This window comes from Delphinapterus leucas, chromosome 4, assembly GCF_059928025.1.
Source record: "Delphinapterus leucas isolate spDelLeu-1000000601 "Yukka" chromosome 4, BTC_Dleu_Yukka2, whole genome shotgun sequence".
Classification (NCBI taxonomy): Eukaryota; Metazoa; Chordata; class Mammalia; order Artiodactyla; family Monodontidae; genus Delphinapterus; species Delphinapterus leucas.
This window is the reverse complement of record NC_143132.1, coordinates 108,380,323-108,400,334: the sequence shown is the minus strand read 5'-3', so window position 1 is coordinate 108,400,334 and position 20,012 is coordinate 108,380,323. Positions and strand designations below refer to the sequence as shown.

General features: G+C 39.9%; 1 protein-coding gene across 1 annotated transcript in view; it reads left to right on the top strand.

Annotated features, from left to right (window-relative positions):
* The window catches only part of LOC111171791 (vomeronasal type-2 receptor 1-like), a 96,246-nt gene extending 76,599 nt beyond the window's left edge, over positions 1-19,647 (top strand). Inside the window, 4 exon segments of the mRNA XM_022567634.2 lie at positions 13,591-13,714; positions 15,552-15,592; positions 15,594-15,882; positions 15,885-19,647. Of these exon segments, the coding sequence (XP_022423342.2) occupies positions 13,591-13,714; positions 15,552-15,592; positions 15,594-15,882; positions 15,885-16,633 (1,203 nt within the window). The 3' untranslated portion in view covers positions 16,634-19,647.
* Positions 19,648-20,012: the final 365 nt, after the last annotated feature.

Sequence of the window (20,012 nt, the reverse complement as noted above, 5' to 3'; positions counted from 1 at the left end):
CAAAAATTTTATTGAAGTATTGTTGATTTACAATGTTGTGTTAATTTCTGCTGTACAGCAAAGTGATTCAGTTATATATATATATACTTCTCTTTTCCATTATGGTTTATCACAGGATATTGAATATAGTTCCGTGTGCTACACAGTAGGCCCTTGTTGTTTATCCATCCTATATACAATAGTTAGCATCTGCTAATCCCAAACTCCCAATCCTTCCCTCCCCCACCCCCCTCCCTCTTGGCAACCACAAGTCTGTACTCTGTATCTGTGAGTCTGTTTCTGTTTCATAGATATGTTCATTTGTATCGTATTTCAGATTCCACATATAAGTGATATCATATGGTATTTGTCTTTCTCTTTCTGCAATGAACATTGGGGTGAAAGTATCTTTTTGAATTATGGTTTTCTCTGGATATATGCCCAGGAGTGGGATTGCAGGATCATGTGGTAGCTCTATTTTAAGCTTTCTAAAAAAAAAAATTTATTGGAGTATAGTTGCTTTACAATGTTGTGTTAGTTTCAGGTGTACAGCAGAGTAAATCAGTTATACATATACATATATCCACTCTTTTAGGTTCCTTTCCCATATAGGCCATTACAGAGTATTGAGTAGAGTTACCTGTGCTATACAGTAGGTCCTTATTAGTTATCTATTTTATATGTAGTAGTATGTATATGTCAATCCCAACCTCCCAATTGAGCCCTCCCCCGCCATTACCCCCTGGTAACCATAAGTTTGTTTTCTACATCTGTAATTCTATCTCTGTTTCGTAGATAAGTTAATTTGTAGCCTTTTTTAGATTCCCCATATAAGTGATATCATATGATATTTGCCTTTCTCTGTTTGACTTACTTTGCTCAGTATGACAGTCTCTAGGTCCATCCATGTTGCTGCAAATGCATTATTATTATTATTATTTAAGGCTGAGTAGTATTCCATTGTATATATGTACCATATCTTTTTTTTTTTTAACATCTTTATCGGAGTATAATTGCTTTACAATGGTGTGTTAGTTTCTGCTTTATAACAAAGTGAATCAGTTATATATATACATATGTTCCCATATCTCTTCCCTCTTGCATCTCCCTCCCTCCTACCCTCCCTATCCCACCCCTCCAGGCGGTCACAAAGCACCGAGCTGATATCCCTGTGCTATGCGGCTGCTTCCCACTAGCTATCTACTTTACGTTTGGTAGTGTATATATGTCCATGCCTCTCTCTCACTTTGTCACAGCTTACCCTTCCCCCTCCCCATATCCTCAAGTCCATTCTCTAGTAGGTCTGTGTCTTTATTCCTGTCTTACCCCTAGGTTCTTCATGACATTTTTTCTTCTTAAATTGCATATATATGTGTTAGCATATGGTATTTCTCTCTCTCTTTCTAACTTACTTCAGTCTGTATGACAGACTCTAGGTATATCCAACTCATTACAAATAGCTCAATTTCGTTTCTTTTTATGGCTGAGTAATATTCCATTGTATATATGTGCCACATCTTCTTTATCCATTCATCCGATGATGGACACTTAGGTTGTTTCCATCTCCGGGCTATTGTAAATAGAGCTGCAGTGAACATTTTGGCACATGACTCTTTTTGAATTATGGTTTTCTCAGGGTATATGCCCAGTAGTGGGATTGCTGGGTCATATAGTAGTTCTATTTGTAGTTTTTTAAGGAACCTCCATACTGTTCTCTACGGTGGCTGTATCAATTTACATTCCCACCAACACTGCAAGAGGGTTCCATTTTCTCCACACCCTCTCCAGCATTTATTGTTTCTAGATTTTTTGATGCTGGCCATTCTGACTGGTGTAAGATAATATCTCATTGTAGTTTTGATTTGCATTTCTCTAATGATTAGTGATGTTGAGCATTCTTTCATGTGTTTGTTGGCAGTCTGTATATCTTATTTGGAGAAATGTCTATTTAGGTCTTCTGCCCATTTTTGGATTGGGTTGTTTGTTTTTTTGTTATTAAGCTGCATGAGCTGCTTCTATATTTTGGAGATTAATCCTTTCTCAGTTGCTTCATTTGCAAATATTCTCTCCCATTCTGAGGGTTGTCTTTTGGTCTTGTTTATGGTTTCCTTTGCTGTGCAAAAGCGTTGAAGTTTCATTAGGTCCCATTTGTTTATTTTTGTTTTTATTTCCATTTTTCTAGGAGGTGGGTCAAAAAGGATCTTGCTGTGATTTATGTCACAGAGTGTCCTGCCTATATTTTCCTCTAAGAGTTTGACAGTTTCTGGCCTTACATTTAGGTCTTTAATCCATTGTGAGCTTATTTTTGTATATGGTGTTAGGGAGTGATCTAATCTCATACTTTTACATGTACCTGTCCAGTTTTCACAGCACCACTTATTGAAGAGGCTGTCCTTTCTCCACTGTATATTCCTGCCTCCTTTATCAAAAATAGGAGACCATATGTGCGTGGGTTTATCTCTGGGCTTTCTATCCTGTATCATTGATCTATCTTTCTGTTTTTGTGCCAGTACCATACTGTATGGATTACTGTAGCTTTGTAGTAGAGTCTGAAGTCAGGGAGCCTGATTCCTCCAGCTCTGTTTTTCGTTCTCAAGATTGCTTTGGCTATTGGGGGTCTTTTGTGTTTCCATACAAATTGTGTAATTTTTTGTTCTAGTTCTGTGAAAAATGCCAGTGGTAGTTTGATAGGGATTGCATTGAATCTGTAGATTGCTTTCAGTAGTAGAGTCATTTTCACAATGTTGATTCTTCCAATCCAAGAACATGGTATATCTCTCCATCTATTTGTATCATCTTTAATTTCTTTCATCAGTGTCTTATAATTTTCTGCATACAGGTCTTTTGTCTCCTTAGGTAGGTTTATTCCTAGATATTTTATTCTTTTTGTTGCAATGGTAAATGGGAGTGTTTTCTTGATTTCACTTTCAGATTTTTCATCATTAGTGTATTGGAATGCCAGAGATTTATGTGCATTAATTTTGTATCCTGCTACTTTACCAAATTCACTGATTAGCCCTAGTAGTTTTCTGGTAGCATCTTTAGGATTCTCTATGTATAGTATCATGTCATCTGCAAACAGTGACAGCTTTACTTCTTCTTCTCTGATTTGGATTCCTTTTATTTCCTTTTCTTCTCTGATTGCTGTGGCTAAAACTTCCAAAACTATGCTGAATAAGAGTGGTGAGAGTGGTCAGCCTTGTCTTGTTCCTGATCTTAGTGGAAATGGTTTCAGCTTTTCACCATTGAGGACGATATTGGCTGTGGGTTTGTCATATATGGCCTTTATTATGTTGAGGAAAGTTCCCTCTATGCCTATTTTCTGCAGGGTTTTTATCATACATGGGTGTTTGATTTTGTCGAAAGCTTTCTCTGCATCTATTGAGATGATCATATGGTTTTTCTCCTTCAATTTGTTAATATGGTGTATCACGTTGATTGATTTGCGTATATTGAAGAATCCTTGCATTCCTGGAATAAACCCCACTTGATCATGGTGTATGATCCATTTAATGTGCTGTTGGATTCTGTTTGCTAGTATTTTGTTGAGGATTTTTGCATCTATGTTCTTCAGTGATATTGGCCTGTAGTTTTCTTTCTTTGTGACATCCTTGTCTGGTTTTGGTATCAGGGTGATGGTGGCCTCGTAGAAAGAGTTTGGGAGTGTTCCTCCCTCTGCTATATATTGGAAGAGTTTGAGAAGGATAGGTGTTAGCTCTTCTGTAAATGTTTGATAGAATTCGTCTGTGAAGCCATCTGGTCCTGAGCTTTTGTTTGTTGGAAGATTTTTAATCACAGTTTCAATTGCAGTGCTTGTGATTGGTCTGTTCATATTTCCTATTTCTTCCTGGTTCAGTCTCGGAAGGTTGTGCCTTTCTAAGAATGTGTCCATTTCTTCCAGGTTGTCCATTTTATTGGCATATAGTTGCTTGTAGTAATCTCTCATGATCTACTGTATTTCTGCAGTGTCAGTTGTTACTTCTCCTCTTTCATTTCTAATTCTATTGATTTGAGTCTTCTCCCTTTTTTTCTTGATGAGTCTGGCTAATGGTTTATCAATTTTGTTTATCTTCTCAAATAACCACCTTTTAGTTTTATTGATCTTTACTATCATTTCCTTCATTTCTTTTTCATTTATTTCTGATCTGATTTTTATGATTTCTTTCCTTCTGCCAACTTTGGGGTTTTTTTGTTCTTCTTTCTCTAATTGATTTAGGTGCAAGGTTAGGTTGTTTATTCGAGATGTTTCCTGTTTCTTAAGGTAGGATTGCATTGCTATAAACTTCCCTCTTAGAACTGCTTTTGCTGCATCCCATAGATTTTGGGTCGTCGTGTCTCCACTGTCATTTGTTTCTAGGTATTTTTTGATTTCCTCTTTGATTTCTTCAGTGATCACTTCGTTATTAAGTAGTGTATTGTTTAGCCTCCACGTGTTTGTATTTTTTACAGATCTTTTCCTGTAATTGATATCTAGTCTCATAGTGCTGTGGTTGGAAAAGACACTTGATACAGTTTCAATTTTCTTAAATTTACCAGGGCTTGATTTGTGACCCAAGATATGATCTATCCTGAAGAATGTTCCATGAGCACTTGAGAAAAATGTGTATTCTGTTGTTTTTGGATGGAATGTCCTATAAATATCAATTAAGTCCATCTTGTTTAATGTATCATTTAAAGCTTGTGTTTCCTTATTTATTTTCATTTTGGATGATCTGTCCATTGGTGAAAGTGGGGTGTTAAAAGTCCCCTATTATGAATGTATTACTGTCGATTTCCCCTTTTATGGCTGTTAGTATTTGCCTTATGTATTGAGGTGCTCCTATGTTGGGTGCATAAATATTTACAATTGTTATATGTTCTTCTTGGATTGATGCCTTGATCATTATGTAGTGTCCTTCTTTGTCTCTTCTGATAGTCCTTATTTTAAAGTCTATTTTGTCTGATATGAGAATTGCTACTCCAGCTTTCTTTTGGTTTCCATTTGCATGAAATATCCTTTTCTATCCCCTTACTTTCAGTCTGTATTTGTCTCTAGGTCTGAAGTGGGTCTCATGTAGACAGCAAATATATGGGCCTTGTTTTTGTATCCATTCAGCCAATCTGTGTCTTTTGGTGGGAGCATTTAGTGCATTTGCATTTAAGGTATTTATCGATATGTATGTTCCTATTCCCATTTTCTTAATTGTTTTGGGTTCGTTATTGTAGGTCTTCTCCTTCTCTTGTGTTTCTTGCCTAGAGAAGTTCCTTTAGCAGTTGTTGTAGAGCTGGTTTGGTGGTGCTCAACTCTCTCAGCTTTTGCTTGTCTGTAAAGGTTTTAATTTCTCCATCAAATCTGAATGAGATCCTTGCTGGGTAGAGTAATCTTGGTTGCAGGTTTTTCTCCTTCATCACTTTAAATATGTCCTGACACTCCCTTCTGGCTTGCAGAGTTTCTGCTGAAAGATCAGCTGTTAACCTTAAAGGGATTCCCTTGTGTGTTATTTGTTGTTTTTCCCTTGCTGCTTTTAATATGTTTTCTTTGTATTTAACCTTTGACAGTTTGATTAATATATGTCTTTGTGTGTTTCTCCTTGGATTTATCCTGTATGGGACTCTCCGTGCTTCCTGGACTTGATTAACTACTTCCTTTCCCGTATTAGGGAAGTTTTCAACTATAATCTCTTGAAATATTTTCTCAGTCCCTTTCTTTCTCTCTTCTTCTTCTGGAACTCCTATAATTCGAATGTTGGTGCATTTAATGTTGTCCCAGAGGTCTCTGAGACTGTCCTCAGTTCTTTTCATTCTTTTTTCTTTATTCTGCTCTGCAGTAGTTATTTCCACTATTTTATCTTCCAGGTCACTTATCCGTTCTTCTGCCTCAGTTATTCTGCTATTGATCCCATCTAGAGTATTTTTCATTTCATTTATTGTGTTGTTTTTCGTTGTTTGTTTCATCTTTAGTTCTTCTAGGTCCTTGTTAAATGTTTCTTGCATTTTGTCTATTCTGTTTCCAAGATTTTGGATCATGTTTGCTATCATTATTCTGAATTCTTTTTCAGGTAGACTGCCTATTTCCTCTTCATTTATTAGGTCTGGTGGGTTTTTATCTTGCTCCTTCATCTGCTGTGCGTTTTTCTGTCTTCTCATTTTGCTTCTCTTACTGTGTTTGGGGTCTCCTTTTTGCAGTCTGCGGGTTCATAGTTCCCGTGTTTTTGGTGTCTGTCCCCAGTGGCTAAGGTTGGTTCAGTGGGTTATGTAGGCTTCCTGGTGGAGGGGACTAGTGCCTGTGTTCTGGTGGATGAGGCTGGATCTTGCCTTTCTGGTGGGCAGGTCCACGTCTGGTGGTGTGTTTTGGGGTGTCTGTGGACTTATGATTTTAGGCAGCCTCTCTGCTAATGGGTGGGGTTGTGTTCCTGTCTTGCCAGTTGTTTGGCTTAGGATGTCCAGCACTGTAGCTTGCTGGTCGCTGAGTGAAGCTGGGTGCTGGTGTTGAGATGGAGATCTCTGGGAGATTTTCACCTTTTGATATCATGTGGAGCTGGGAGGTCTCTTGTGGACCAGTGTTCTGAAGTTGGCTCTCCCACCTCAGAGGCACAGCACTGACTCCTGGCTGCAGCACCAAGAGCCTTTCATCCACACGGCTCAGAATAAAAGGGAGAAAAAGTAGAAAGAAAGAAGTAGTAGAAGTAGAAAGACAGAAAGAAAGAAAGGTGGGAGGGTGGGAGGGAGGAAGGAAGGAGGGAAGGAACAAAAAAAAGAAAGAAAGAAGGTAAAGTAAAATAAAATAAAGTAAGATAAAATATAATAGTTATTAAAATAAAAAAATAATTAAGAGAAAAAACAAAACAAACAAAAAAAACCTATGGATAGAACCCTACGACAAATGGTGGAAGCAAAGCTATACTGACAAAATCTCACACAGAAGCATACACATACACACTCACAAAAAGAGGAAAAGGGGAAGAAATCATAAATCTTGCTCTCAAAGTCCACCGCCTCAATTTGGGATGATTCGTTGTCTATTCATGTATTCCACAGATGCAGGGTACATCAGGTTGATTGTGGAGCTTTTATCTGCTGCTTCTGAGGCTGCTGGGAGAGATTTCCCTTTCTCTTCTTTGTTCTCACAGCTCCCAGGGGCTCAGCTTTGGATTTGGCCCCTCCTCTGCGTGTAGGTGGCCGGAGGGCGTCTGTACTTCGCTCAGACAGGATGGGGTTAAAGGAGCAGGTGATTCGGCGCCTCTGGCTCACTCAGGCCGGGGGGAGGGAGGGTCAGGGAGTGCTGGGCGAGCTTGCGGCGGCAGAGGCCGGCGTGACGTTGCACCAGCCTGAGGCGCACTGTATGTTCTCCCGGGGGAGTCGTCCCTGTATCCCGGGACCCTGGCAGTGGCGGGCTGCACAGGCTCCCCGGAACGGGGGTGTGGACAGTGACCTGTGCTCGCACACAGGCTTCTTGGTGGCGGCAGCAGCAGCCTTAGCTTCTCATGCGCGTCTCTGGGGTCCACGCTTTTTGCCGCGGCTCGTGCCCGTCTCTGGAGCTCCTTAAAGCAGCGTTCTTAATCCCCTCTCCTCTCGCACCAGGAAACAAAGAGGGAAGAAAAAGTCTCTTGCCTCTTCGGCAGGTCCAGACTTCTCCCCAGACTCCCTCCCGCCTAGCCGTGGCGCACTAACCCCCTGCAGGCTGTGTTCACGCCGCCAACCCCAGTCCTCTCCCTCCGCTCCGACCGAAGCCCAAGCCTCAGCTCCCAGCCCCGCCCGCCCCGGCGGGTGAGCAGACAAGCCTCTCGGGCTGGTGAGTGCCGGTCGCCACCGATCCTCTGTGCGGGAATCTCTTCGCTTTGCCCTCCGCACCCCTGTTGCTGTGCTCTCGCCCACGGCTCCGAAGCTTTCCCCCTCCACCACCCAGAGTCTCCGCCCGCGAAGGGGCTTCCTAGTGTGTGGAAACCTCTTATCCTTCACAGCTCCCTCCCGCTGGTGCAGGTACCGTCCCTATCCTTTTGTCTCTGTTTATTCTTTTTTCTTTTGCCCTACCCAGATACGTGGGGAGTTTCTTGCCTTTTGGGAGGTCTGAGGTCTTCTGCCAGCGTTCAGTAGGTGTTCTGTAGGAGTTGTTCCACGTGTAGATGTATTTCTGGTGTATCTGTGGGGAGGAAGGTGATCTCCGTGTCTTACTCTTCCGCCATCTTCCCCACATCTTCTTTATCTATTCATCTGTCAATGGACTTTTAGGTTGCTTCCATTTGCTGGCTATTGCAAATAGAGCTGCAATGAACATTGGGGTGCATGGGCCTTTTTGAATTATGGTTTTCTCTGGGTATATGCCCAGTAGTGGGATTGCTGAATCATATGGTAATTCTATTTTTAGTTTTTTAAGGAACCTCCATACTGTTCTCCATAGTGGCTGTATCAATTTACATTCCCACCAACAGTGTAGGAGGGTTCCCTTTTCTCCACATCCTCTTCTGCTGGAATTTTTCGATTTTCATTTTTTGTTTTCCTCCTATAGTAAACTTATATGGAGGCACAATTCTATCTTTAGTTGTTTCTATGGACAAGGATGTGGGTTTTAGGTGGATCACAAGTCTCTATTTCAAGACTGCCTTCTTCTGTTAGTAGAGTGCAGAGCAATTTATTTAAGAGATGACTTTTGTGTGGAAAGGGAAGGCTTATCTTGTCTTTTGATTTTATGGTTCACTCTTGTTTCTATGGAGTTCTTAATTTTCCTTTCTTACTTTTTACCCTTTCTATCGCTTCTCCCTCTGTATACTTTCTGGTCTCACTGCAGGGGTGAAACCATCGCTTTGAGTCCCACCTTCAAGACCTTGCCCTATAGCCTGACATTTTCTTTCTAAGAATGTTTTGTCTACTCTCCAATAACCTTAGCTTGTCTGCTCCCCCTTACTCTTTTCTGCACAGTTTCCCCAGAGTTCCATCATTTCCCATACACCTAGGGATGAGGAGGGAGCTATAGAGGTGGCCTTGCTGGAATTTAATGGCTATTTATCTAGTTATAATTACTTTGAAATTTATAATATTTTCAGGCTCTTTATGATGCTGAAGTTGTGGTCATGTGTGGTTTTATTTACTCTTTTTTTCTTTTAAATCTGTATGGTGTTTTTCAGAGACTGTGTGGAAAGATTCACAGTTTAGTAGTTACCATTACCCTGGGACAACCCAGAAGTCCTTCCCTTCCCTCTCTGACCATAGTTCTGGAGGAACTTTATTTCTTCTTCCTTATTTTTTCTTATTTATTCCCAGGGTCAAAAATGCGAAGTAGGATTTACAAGTTCATAATATAACTTGATGTAAGGAACATTAGCTTCCAATATAGTATATATATATATATATATATATATACACATATGGGTGCATAGACATGTCAATAAGTTTTAATATAGCATTCAAAAAATCCTTTATTGAGAAATTATAGGAGAAAAGGGTGAGTTTCATAACTTTCAAAATTCTTTAAAAAAATTGTTTTCAAAATCGTTCTGGAAAGCAGTGGATATGAGGTTTGAAGATTTGGTTGTAAAGTACTTACTCCAGATAAAAAGCTGTTATTTTCGTTATTACTGTTATTAATACTGAATTATTATTCATTATTCATTATTATTACAATTTTAATTCCTCCACTTCCTATAGCAACAGGTGGGCTTTGCTCTGCAGAACTGCAGGTCTGAACATTTTAGAAGAGAAGCTAGAGACAGGGTGCCCTGGTTACACAATGTAAAGATAACACCTAGAGAAGCACTGGGGAAACCTCATCACTTACCAGACTGCTGAACTTTTTACCCTTAATGAAATATTAGTTCTAGGAGAGAAGAACTGTAGGGCTTTTGATATTCCAGTTTAGTGTTTATCAGTAGTGTTACAGTAAACCGATAGGGTGGTGGAAGAACATTGGCAATTTAATCTTCCATGTGAATCTTCTGGAGGAAGCAGCAGGAGTGAGAGAGAGCTATAAGTGGGTGTCAGGACAGCCAGCAGTTTTTCTTTGCTTCTTCAAGACATTTTTTGGGGGAGGATGTCTTTCTTCATCTTGTTTCTTATTCATGTATCTTCCCTCTTCTTGTGTGGCCCTTTTGACCTGGGATCTGAGATCCCCAAATAGTCTTCTGAATCATACTGGGAAAGGACATAAGAATACAAGAAAATTAAGATTTCCAAGCTCCTATGCTGTGCCAGATAGCAAGGGAATCTTTTTATCTCTTTTTTTAGTCCTTGGTTTTCCATGGGTATCAATAAACATATACAGACTCATGTATACTCATAGATACATACACACATACATACATGCATACACGCTAGTTCCTCCCTTTCTTAACCCGACCCTAAGCAGCTCTTGAATACATTTTGGCAGGATAAAAATCAAAACTTAGTGTTTGCCACTGTAGGGGCCATAGTTCTTCTGCATTTTATTTCTTTGGCTTAGAGCTGCTCTGTCCAATACAGTTGTCCCTAGCCACATGTAGCTTTTAAAATTAAAATTAACTAAAATAAAAAATTTGCTTCCTTAGTCACATTAGCTACATTCCAAGTACTCAACCGCCACGTGTGGCTAGGGGCTACCATACTGGACGATACAGATATATAACACTTCCATCATTGCAGAAAGACAGAGCTGCCCTAGGCCTAGCATATAAACCACGTTCTGTGGCCCAGAGCCCTCTCCCTGAATGGGGCCTGAGACTCTTCCCTTTTGTATTCCTGGTGCTAGCCATAGAGCAGGTGCTCAGTACAATGTTCTGCATGAAACAAGAGAAGATGCTATTGCTTGTATAAGCAAAGTTCATAGAATGCTCATTCTACTAAAAATTGATAGAAAAGTAGTAAAATGTACTAGTAGATTTCTATTTTAATAATGTTTCATTAGAGCATAGTAATTTTATTTTTCTCATCTTTATTAAAATTAGGGTTATTTTTGTTTTTTTAAATAAATTTTATTTTATTTTTTCCCCCTGGCCATGCTGTGCGGCTTGTGGGATTTTAGTTCCCTGACCAGGGATTAAACCCGTGCCATCCTCAGTGAACGTTCGGAGTCCTAACTACTGGACCACTAGGGTATTCCCAAGGTTATATTTGTATAATGAAATTGGTTCAAATGTAATTCAGTACAAATTCACTAAGCATGTGCTATGAGTCGACCTCTGTGTTAAGCACTGCAAAAAGACCACTGCCCTTGCAGCACTTAAAATCTAATCATTAATTAATTGAACAGATATTTATTGAACACAATATTATATGTGCTAGACACTGTTCTAGGAGCTGGGGATGTGTTAATGTACAAAACAGAACAAATCCCTGCCTAATGGGACTAACATTTCAGTGGGAAGAGACAGGTAATATACAAGATAAATAAATAAGTTATATAGTATTTTAATGGATGATAATGTTAGGGAGAGAAAAATAGCAGGGATTGAGATAGAGGGTGCTGGCGGGAGTGTTGTAATCTCACATAGTGTGGTCAGGGAAGGCCTCACTGGGGTGACATTTGAACGAAAACTGAAAAGACAGTGAATCCATGCATTATCTAGGGGGAGAGCATTCCAAGCAGAGGAAACAGCAACTTTTAAAGCCTGAGGTAGGGGTACTTTTGGCATTTTAGAAGAACAGGAAAGAGTTCAGTGTGGCTGGAAAGAGTGAGAGAGAGAGGGTAGTGTGAGAGAAGGTAAGAGGGGTGAGAGAGGGTCAGATCACATAGAGCCTTGTGGGCTGTTGAAGGACTTTGGCTTTTACTCTGAGTGAAATGGGGAGCCACGGAAGAGTTTTGACAGAGGAGAGTCATGATCCAACTTAGAGTTTACAGAATTATTCTATCTGCCATGTTGCAAATAGACTGAAGGGGACAAGAGTAAAATCCACTGGATTTGCTGATGGACTGGCCTTGGAAGTGTCCTGCACCAACAATTAGTAGATGGTATAAGGCATGATTTAACTCATGATAATAAACTGAATCTGGAGGTTGGTAAGCAGATGGGCCTGAGTGAAGGTATGTGTAGGCAAGTAATAGAAGATATGGTTGGAGATGATGGGTGAGACTGGTGGTGTCAGTGACAGAAATAGGGAATTCAGGAGGGGGAATAGGGTAAATGGGGGTAGTTTTGGACATGTTGAATTTGAGGTGATGGTGGAATCTCAGAGTAGGGACATGTTGGGAGTTTAGGATATGGAATTAGAGGTCAGGTGGGAAAAGTTGGTGCTACAGTCAAGTTTTGGATGTTCTTAGGTAGAGGTGCTGGTTGAAGACAAGAGAATGAATGAGCTGCTTTATATTGAGAGATAAAAGCAGAGGATCAAGGACTAGAGCCAAAAAAACAACAAACAAACAAACAACACCCACAGTGATGAGGTAGGTAGAGGAAGTAGAACCAACAGAAGAAATAAAAGGACCCAGTGGAAGCCAAGGGAACCTGCATCTCAAGGAGGAGTTGATCAAGAGTGCCAGATGTCCAAGAGAGAGAAAGGAGAACGGTACTAGAGGAAGAGCTGTCAGACTTGGCAAGAAACATTTTAGTGAGGTGAGTGGGCTGGAAGCTAGATCATGAGGGTTGAGAAGGGAAGGGATACTGAGAAACAGAACAAAAAGCCATCAGCTTACTGTGATGATTTTCAAAGAAAGTTATATGGAGAGCCCTTTTCAGAACACTGGGTCAGGAGAGAGGAAATATAGTCATTCTGTGGTGATACACACACACACACGCACGCACGCACGCACGCACGCATGCACACGCACACAACCCTTTTAAGAAGCCTGTCTATTGTGTTTAGCAATACATACTTAAGTAATCTTACATACCATAACTGAGCTCATAGATTTCTGATATTTTCCATTGTTATCTAATTCAGATTTATCTTGGGAAACTCAACATAGGAAAATTCTGATTTCCAAAATGAATCTTTTCACTTTCCAAAATGAATCTCTGCTTAATGGAGAAATACAGCTTCTCTCCTTTTTAAATAGGAAGCTCCTCATTTACATTTAGATATAAACCGATTTACAAACATTGCATTCATGGTGGGTTTCAATGTGCACAACCATGTAGAATGTAAAGGGAGACCTATGTTTACCACTGGGTTTTCTAAGCTCTTTTTGTGAGAAAATATTCCAGTGCTGTGCCTTGTCCACTTTTCCTTTTTGCCATACAATTTTCCACATGGAATAGACCTTTCATTGTTATTTTCTACTGATTCTGTATGACACATCTTCAGACTGTGTTGGGATGACTTTGCTGAGAAGAAGTCTTTCTCAGGCACTCAAGATGATTCTTGGGATCCCCCCTCAACGAGAAACAGACTTGACAAATTATCCTCTCCTCAGAGCCCCATGGACATGGAGCCTGGTCTGAGTCTTCAAGGTTAGAAAGAGTTAGGTTTGGGATTAGCTTTGATAATTTCTAGAATCAACCACAGGACTTTTCTAGAATCCCATTTCTAGAATCAAGTATAGGACTTTTAGCAAAATTCCTCTAGGCTTTCCATGTTATTATTCTCTTTGTCTGTTATTCTTGCCCAGCTATCCTGGGTTTCCCAAGATATTGCAAAACTTCCACAGAAATCCAGGTGGAAACTTTCTTAGCCTGGCAAGGTAGAGACAAAGGGCTTTGTTACATGCATTGTATTTATCTTTGCTAGCTTCCCCATTCAGTGTGTACTGACCTGTGTCAGCCTGGGACCGGGAAGGGAATTCGTCATGGGGAACCAATATGTTGCTTTGACTGCATCCTGTGTGTTGATGGGCATGCGTCACGGGAACCAGGTAGAGATGGTCATTTTTTCACTGGTATTAAAATGGAAGGATATTAAACATGTTTGGGCAGAGAGGGCCTTGGGAGCCTTCTTTATAAATAGATGTGAACAACTTATGACAAAAATTATAATCCATCAAACTATTGGATGTTCTGTGCAGTGCAAAAAATTATAACATTACTTTTTTTAATATAAATTTATTTATATTTATTTATTTTTGGGTCTTCATTGCTATGCGTGGTCTTTCTCTAGTTGCAGCAAGCGGGGCTACTCTTCATTGTGGTGCACAGGCTTCTCATTATGGTGGCTTCTCTTGTTGCGGAGTATGGGCTCTAGGTGCGCGGTCTTCAGTAGTTGTGGCATGTGGGCTCAGTAGTTGTGCCTCGCGGGCTCTAGAGCTCAGGCTCAGTAGTTGTGGCGCACAGGATTAGTTGCTCCATGGCATGTGGGATCTTCCTGGACCAGGGCAGTTTTAGTTCCAAAGCTGCTACATTTGGGAAAAAGACCAACATCCATGAATTTAAGAGGGGAAAAAATTTTTTAAATGATATGTGAAATATGAATACATGGGTTTGCAAAAAAAAAGTGTTTAGAATTATTTCAATTTCTGAAATAGATTAAATATTAGTTATGGAAAAATGTGAATGAATAGTAAATAAGTGAATTACAGTTCTATGTTTTACAGAATTATCTCTAATTTAGAAATATAAGATTTAGAAGTACATCCCTAAAGGCAAAGACCATAATTACTCAAAGTCTGTAGGACAAGTGAATTCTATATCTACTGCTCTATGAATTTTTCACTACAACCTGTTGAATTGCTGTTCTTGACCAGAATTTTAGTTGGGCTTGGTATGCTTAGCCCTATGGAGCATGTTGCAGCAAGTTTATTTTTATCTCTACCTTCTGTTCAAGATAACAAATTGTATGTCTCTTGCCAAAAGGCCCTCTATAGCAATTTAGTTAAAAGAGGATTTTAAAAATGTAAAATTTTCCACAAATGGAAAACAAGCACAAGGTAATCTGAACAACTCTTTGGACCCCCTGTGGCCCAGTCTCTGCACAGAAACAACAAGAGGAGTCCAATCCAGCAGTCAGACGTGATTGAAAGGGAATTCCAGTCTTTACCTGCATCTCTCATAGAACAGTGAAGAGATCCATTTCATAATCTACCACAAATTCATCTCAGATTTTTTCTTATGTTGCAATATTCTCCTTTAGAGCCTCTGCCCAGCTAAATGCCTCAAAAGTTTTTTCAACCTTAGTCAATGTGGTTGTTGTTTTTGTTTCCTTTCTTCTAATTCTCAACCTTTCTTTACCTCTTCTCTCAAATCTGCATCTGGAGGGTGAGGAGAGGAAAGCTGAGTGGGCAAAGACAAAATTCTCTTCAGTAGGTGGAGGAGAAGCTGAATGAAAGATTGAAAACCCTCGTATTTTAATCAACCGTATCCCTGTCACAGTACTCTTAATTGTTTCACCTTAGTAGCTTTAATGTTCTCATATATTTGTGGATTGTTCTTGGGCTTATGAGGGTACACACCTCCCTTCTCAATAAGATAATTGGAAGAAAAAGAAAAGGCATCTTACTGAAAAAGGCCCATGCAGGAAGAGCTGAAACCAAGACGGGAGACTGAATTTCCAAAATTGAAATCAATTCTCAATCTGTAATGTTAGCTGCACACTCTAAAGACCATTTTATCACTGCTTTTTTTTTTTTAGATATTATATATTCTCTATAGAAAATTTCAGTGAGTCTTGCATTAGGCTTTTGGCTCCTCTGGGCTATTCGCAGCTGAAGGGGACAAGTGGATTTCTTTGCAGTCAGTCCTCTGTTCTTTGTTCATTAGGTCAAAGGGAGTGTGAACAATGTGGTGAAGACTATTGGTCCAAATGCACAAAAGAGCGAGTGTGTGCTGAAAGAGGTGGAATTCCTTGCTTATGATGAGGTCCTGGGATTCACTCTTGTCATTCTCTCCATCTTTGGGGCATTTGTGGTTTCGGCAGTCACAGTTGTGTATGTGATATACAGACACACTCCGCTCGTGACTGCCAATGACCGGGAGCCGAGCTTTCTCAGTCAGATTTCTCTTGTCATCACGTTGCTGTCTTCCATATTCTTCATTGGCAAGCCATACATCTGGTCCTGTATGGCCCGTAAGGTCACTCTGGCACTGGGCTTTTACTTTGCCTGTCTTGCATTCTTGGAAAGACTATTTCACTGTTTTTAGCCTACAGAATTACCAAATCCAAAACCCGACTTATATCCATTCACTCTCTTTATTGGAAAATCATTGTGCTAATCTCTGTTCTAGTCGAAATTGGCATATGTACAGCCTACTTAGTATTAGAACCCCCAAGGGTGTACAAGAACATGGAATCTCAAAATATAAAGATTATTCTGGAATGTTATGAAGTTTCTGTAGAATTTTTGTGCTCTATATTTGGGATGGATGTCTTCTTGGCCTTGCTGTGCTTTCTTACAACCCTTGCGGCTCGCCAGTTGCTGGATAATTACTATGAAGGAAAATGCGTCACCTTTGGGATGCTGGTCTTTTTTATTGTCTGCATCTCTTTTGTCCCTGCTTACTTGAGCACCAAAGGCAAGTTTAAAGTGGCCATGGAAATATTTGCAATCTTGGCATCCAGCTATGGTTTATTGGGTTGTATATTTGCTGCCAAGTGCTTCATTATTTTGCTGAGGCCAAAGAGGAACACGGATGAAATTGTTGGTGGAAGAGTTCCCACTGTAGATAAGAACATCCAACTGACTTCAGCCTCTGTGAGCAGTGAGCTCAACAATACCAAGGTGTCAACTGTTCAGATGAGTAGAGTCATGGGTTGCATGTGTCCCTCAGAGCTGCAATGGTGGTATGGTTCAACATTCCCTTTCAGGTGGTTCCCACAGCAGCTGCCTGATGTTCTGGGGTAATTCTGAGGATTTGGGTTCTGGTAGTTTAGTCAAAGCATGGCATATGAAGTCTCATACCATTTATCAAGAATTCGAATAACTGTTACTATTTTTTTAACATCTTTATTGGAGTATAGTTGCTTTACAATGGTGTGCTAGTTTCTGCTGTATAACAAAGTGAATCAGCTATACATATACATATATCCTCATATCTCCTACCTCTTGCGTCTCCCTCCCACCCTCCCTATCCCACGCCTCTAGGTGGTCACAAAGTACCGAGCTGATTTCCCTGTGCTATACAGCTGCTTCCCACTAGCTATCTGTTTTACATTTGGTAGTGTATATATGTCCATGCCACTCTCTCACTTTGTCCCAGCTTACCCTTCCCCCTCCCCGTGTCCTCAAGTCCATTCTCTACGTCTGTGTCTTTAGTATTGAAATTGTAAACCACTTCATTAAAACCTTTCATAATACTTTGGTATAAGGAGTGCATGGCAGGGAATATAATAGGCACAAGTAACCTAACATGGTGGATACAAATATTTGGGTCTTGAATATGCTTTTTCCCCCTATATCATGGGTGTCTGATCTAGAAATTTACATTAGACAAAGTCACCTTGTGGGGACCGAAACAGACATCTTGTTCTACATCCTGTTAATACCTCTACAGAATAGACAGCTTTGCACTGACTGAGGTAAGAATTACATACAGCTCATAAACCTTCCCTTGGAGCAGAGCATTTGGTAAGAGAATTTTTGTGTCAAAGGACTCTGCATCATACAGAGAATATTGAAGGAATTGAGATGTGAACAAAACTCAGTTCTTTCTTGAATTCATGATGAAAATCGACAAGTTTCTCCCAGAGGGAAGGCAAGGCCTACCTGCTCCAGATTTTCCTGGAGAGTAAGTAGTAAAGTATTTGAGTTTCAAAACAGTCTTCTTAAAAAATAAAAATGAAGGGAATTAAGTGTCAGCAAAGCAGTTATTAAGTTGATTATATAGTGAATATCCAGCTGGCAAAAAAAAGCAAATGTTTACCTACAGCAAGTATTAGAGTGAAAGATTTTTCAAGATAAATTAAGTGATAAATATTTGCCCTCTGGTTATCCAGAGTTAACTGGACTGTTATCAAAATGTTTTCAATCTTCTTTCAGCTATGAAAGTTTTAAAATGACCTATATATATTTATGTGCATATGAATTAAGTGTGTAGAAAAACAGAACTTGTAGAAATGCTGATCAGCAATGGGTTTGGGAAACTAGAGAAAATAAATGTTATTAAAAACAAAATATCAACTGAACTTGCCTGTTTAATGTTTACTGGTATAACCTTACAATGTTAAGATGCAAATTTTATCTAAAGTGGTCTGAAGATATCACTTGATGATTTGGTACACATGCATTGTTATAAAAACTGGCTTATGGCAGATAAGTTGAACAATATGTGATTGTCAAAGGATGATGGTCTAATTTTTATTATTGATTTATTCTTTGTAATTAGTTACCTATCAAGTATTAAAATGTTTCTCATAACATTCCAAGATAATATCTCTTTGGATGAATGGTGTCATTTAAAAATTATTTCTTGTGAAAAAAATGACTGTATTCTCTATTAGCACCCGTTGCCTCAGAAGAGAATCTCATATAGAAGTCACTAGTGATACTCCCTGCTGTGGGTGAGCATTTTCTGGTAACCACATGCTGGGCCTTGGGGAGCAGCTCAAAATTAATTTCAGAGTGTTGCATCAAAATAATGTGGTTATCGGCTTAGGGAGTAACATAAAGACTAATTGCTTGAAAGAAAAAAATTGTAAATCAACACTTTACTCAAGGCTGACCTAGACACATGCAGGTCTGAGCTCTTTTGTGTTTTTGTTTTTTTTTGTGTGTGGTACGCGGGCCTCTCACTGTTGTGGCCTCTCCTGTTGCGGAGCACAGGCTCTGGACGCGCAGGCTCAGCGGCCATGGCTCATGGGCCCAGCCGCTCCGCGGCATGTGGGATCTTCCCGGACCGGGGCACGAACCTGTGTCCCCTGCATCGGCAGGCGGACTCTCAACCACTGCACCACCAGGGAAGCCCCCTGAGCTCTTTTGAAAAATGTTTATCAGGGCTGCTCAAGTCCACAGTATAATATTAATTCCTTTGGGTTAAGCAAAGAAAATTCTTGATGAAAAGTAAACATATTATTGAAAAAGGAAAAATATTCCAACTGCCAGATTAATTGTCTTAAAACACAGCTCTGATCTTATTACTTCCTGGCTTGTCAGCTCCCAGTGGCTCTCCACTCTCTACTGCGTGAATCCAGCTGCCTTAGCTTGGCGTTCAAGACACTACAAACTGTTTTCCATCTTCTATTTCAACATTTGTCACCTGCCACCTTCCTGCCCACATTCTTATAACACAATCCAACTGGACTCCTGCAATTGCTAGAACCTACCTTCTGTTTTCCTGTTATCATGTTGCTCACACAATCCCCCTTTTCCTCTAATGCTTTAATAGTACTTCAGTCATCCGTCCATCCGCCTGTCCATCCATCCATCCATCCATCACTGAAAGCTTGGTGTGCATCAGATTCAGAGTTAGACACTGAAAATGTACAAAGACAAGGCATTGTTCCCCACTTCCAGGTACTTACCATCATTTGGGATGATAGATAATAAATTAACAATTATCCAGTCATTTGATAAAGCTTTGATTGTGGGAGCATAGAGGAAAGGCTGGGTGAGTCACGTCAAGAAAGTCTTCCTGGGTGAGGTGACATGTGAATGAATTCCTGAAGGACAAGAAGGAATTAGCCATATGAGAGAAAGATAAACTAATGTATGCATTCTACCTAGCCTAGTGCTTGGAGCATGGTACATGCCAGCTTTCTTTTCCTTTTCTCTAAAGGACTTTAGAGAAACTAAACTAGGACTTTATCTGTGCCTCTTTTATGTCACTAGCCATTTTCTGCCTTATGCTATGGTTATCTGCTTCTCTGTCATATCTCTATTGCAATGTTATAATTTATTTTGTGAAGAGACCTTGCCATATATATATATATATATATATATATATACATATGTATGTATATATATATATGTCATTCTATCTATCTATCTATCTATCATCTATTTCTCTTTGTAGACTTAACATCTAGAATATACCTTGTACTTAATTGGTGTCCAATGATTTTATTTTTAAAAAATGAATGAATGGATGAATAAAGTTATCAAGATAGCTAACCACTCACCTCACAAGGCCCAGGGGCAATGTTTCAATGTCAGTTAAGGAAGCCTGGAGCACAGAGAGGTGGAAGAGGTAGAAAGAGCCTATTGGGGGAAACACAGTGCACTTCCAAGACAGCAGGGACCAGTTTGAGAGCAAGAGGCACTTCAGTTTGGGAAGGGAGAGGGAACA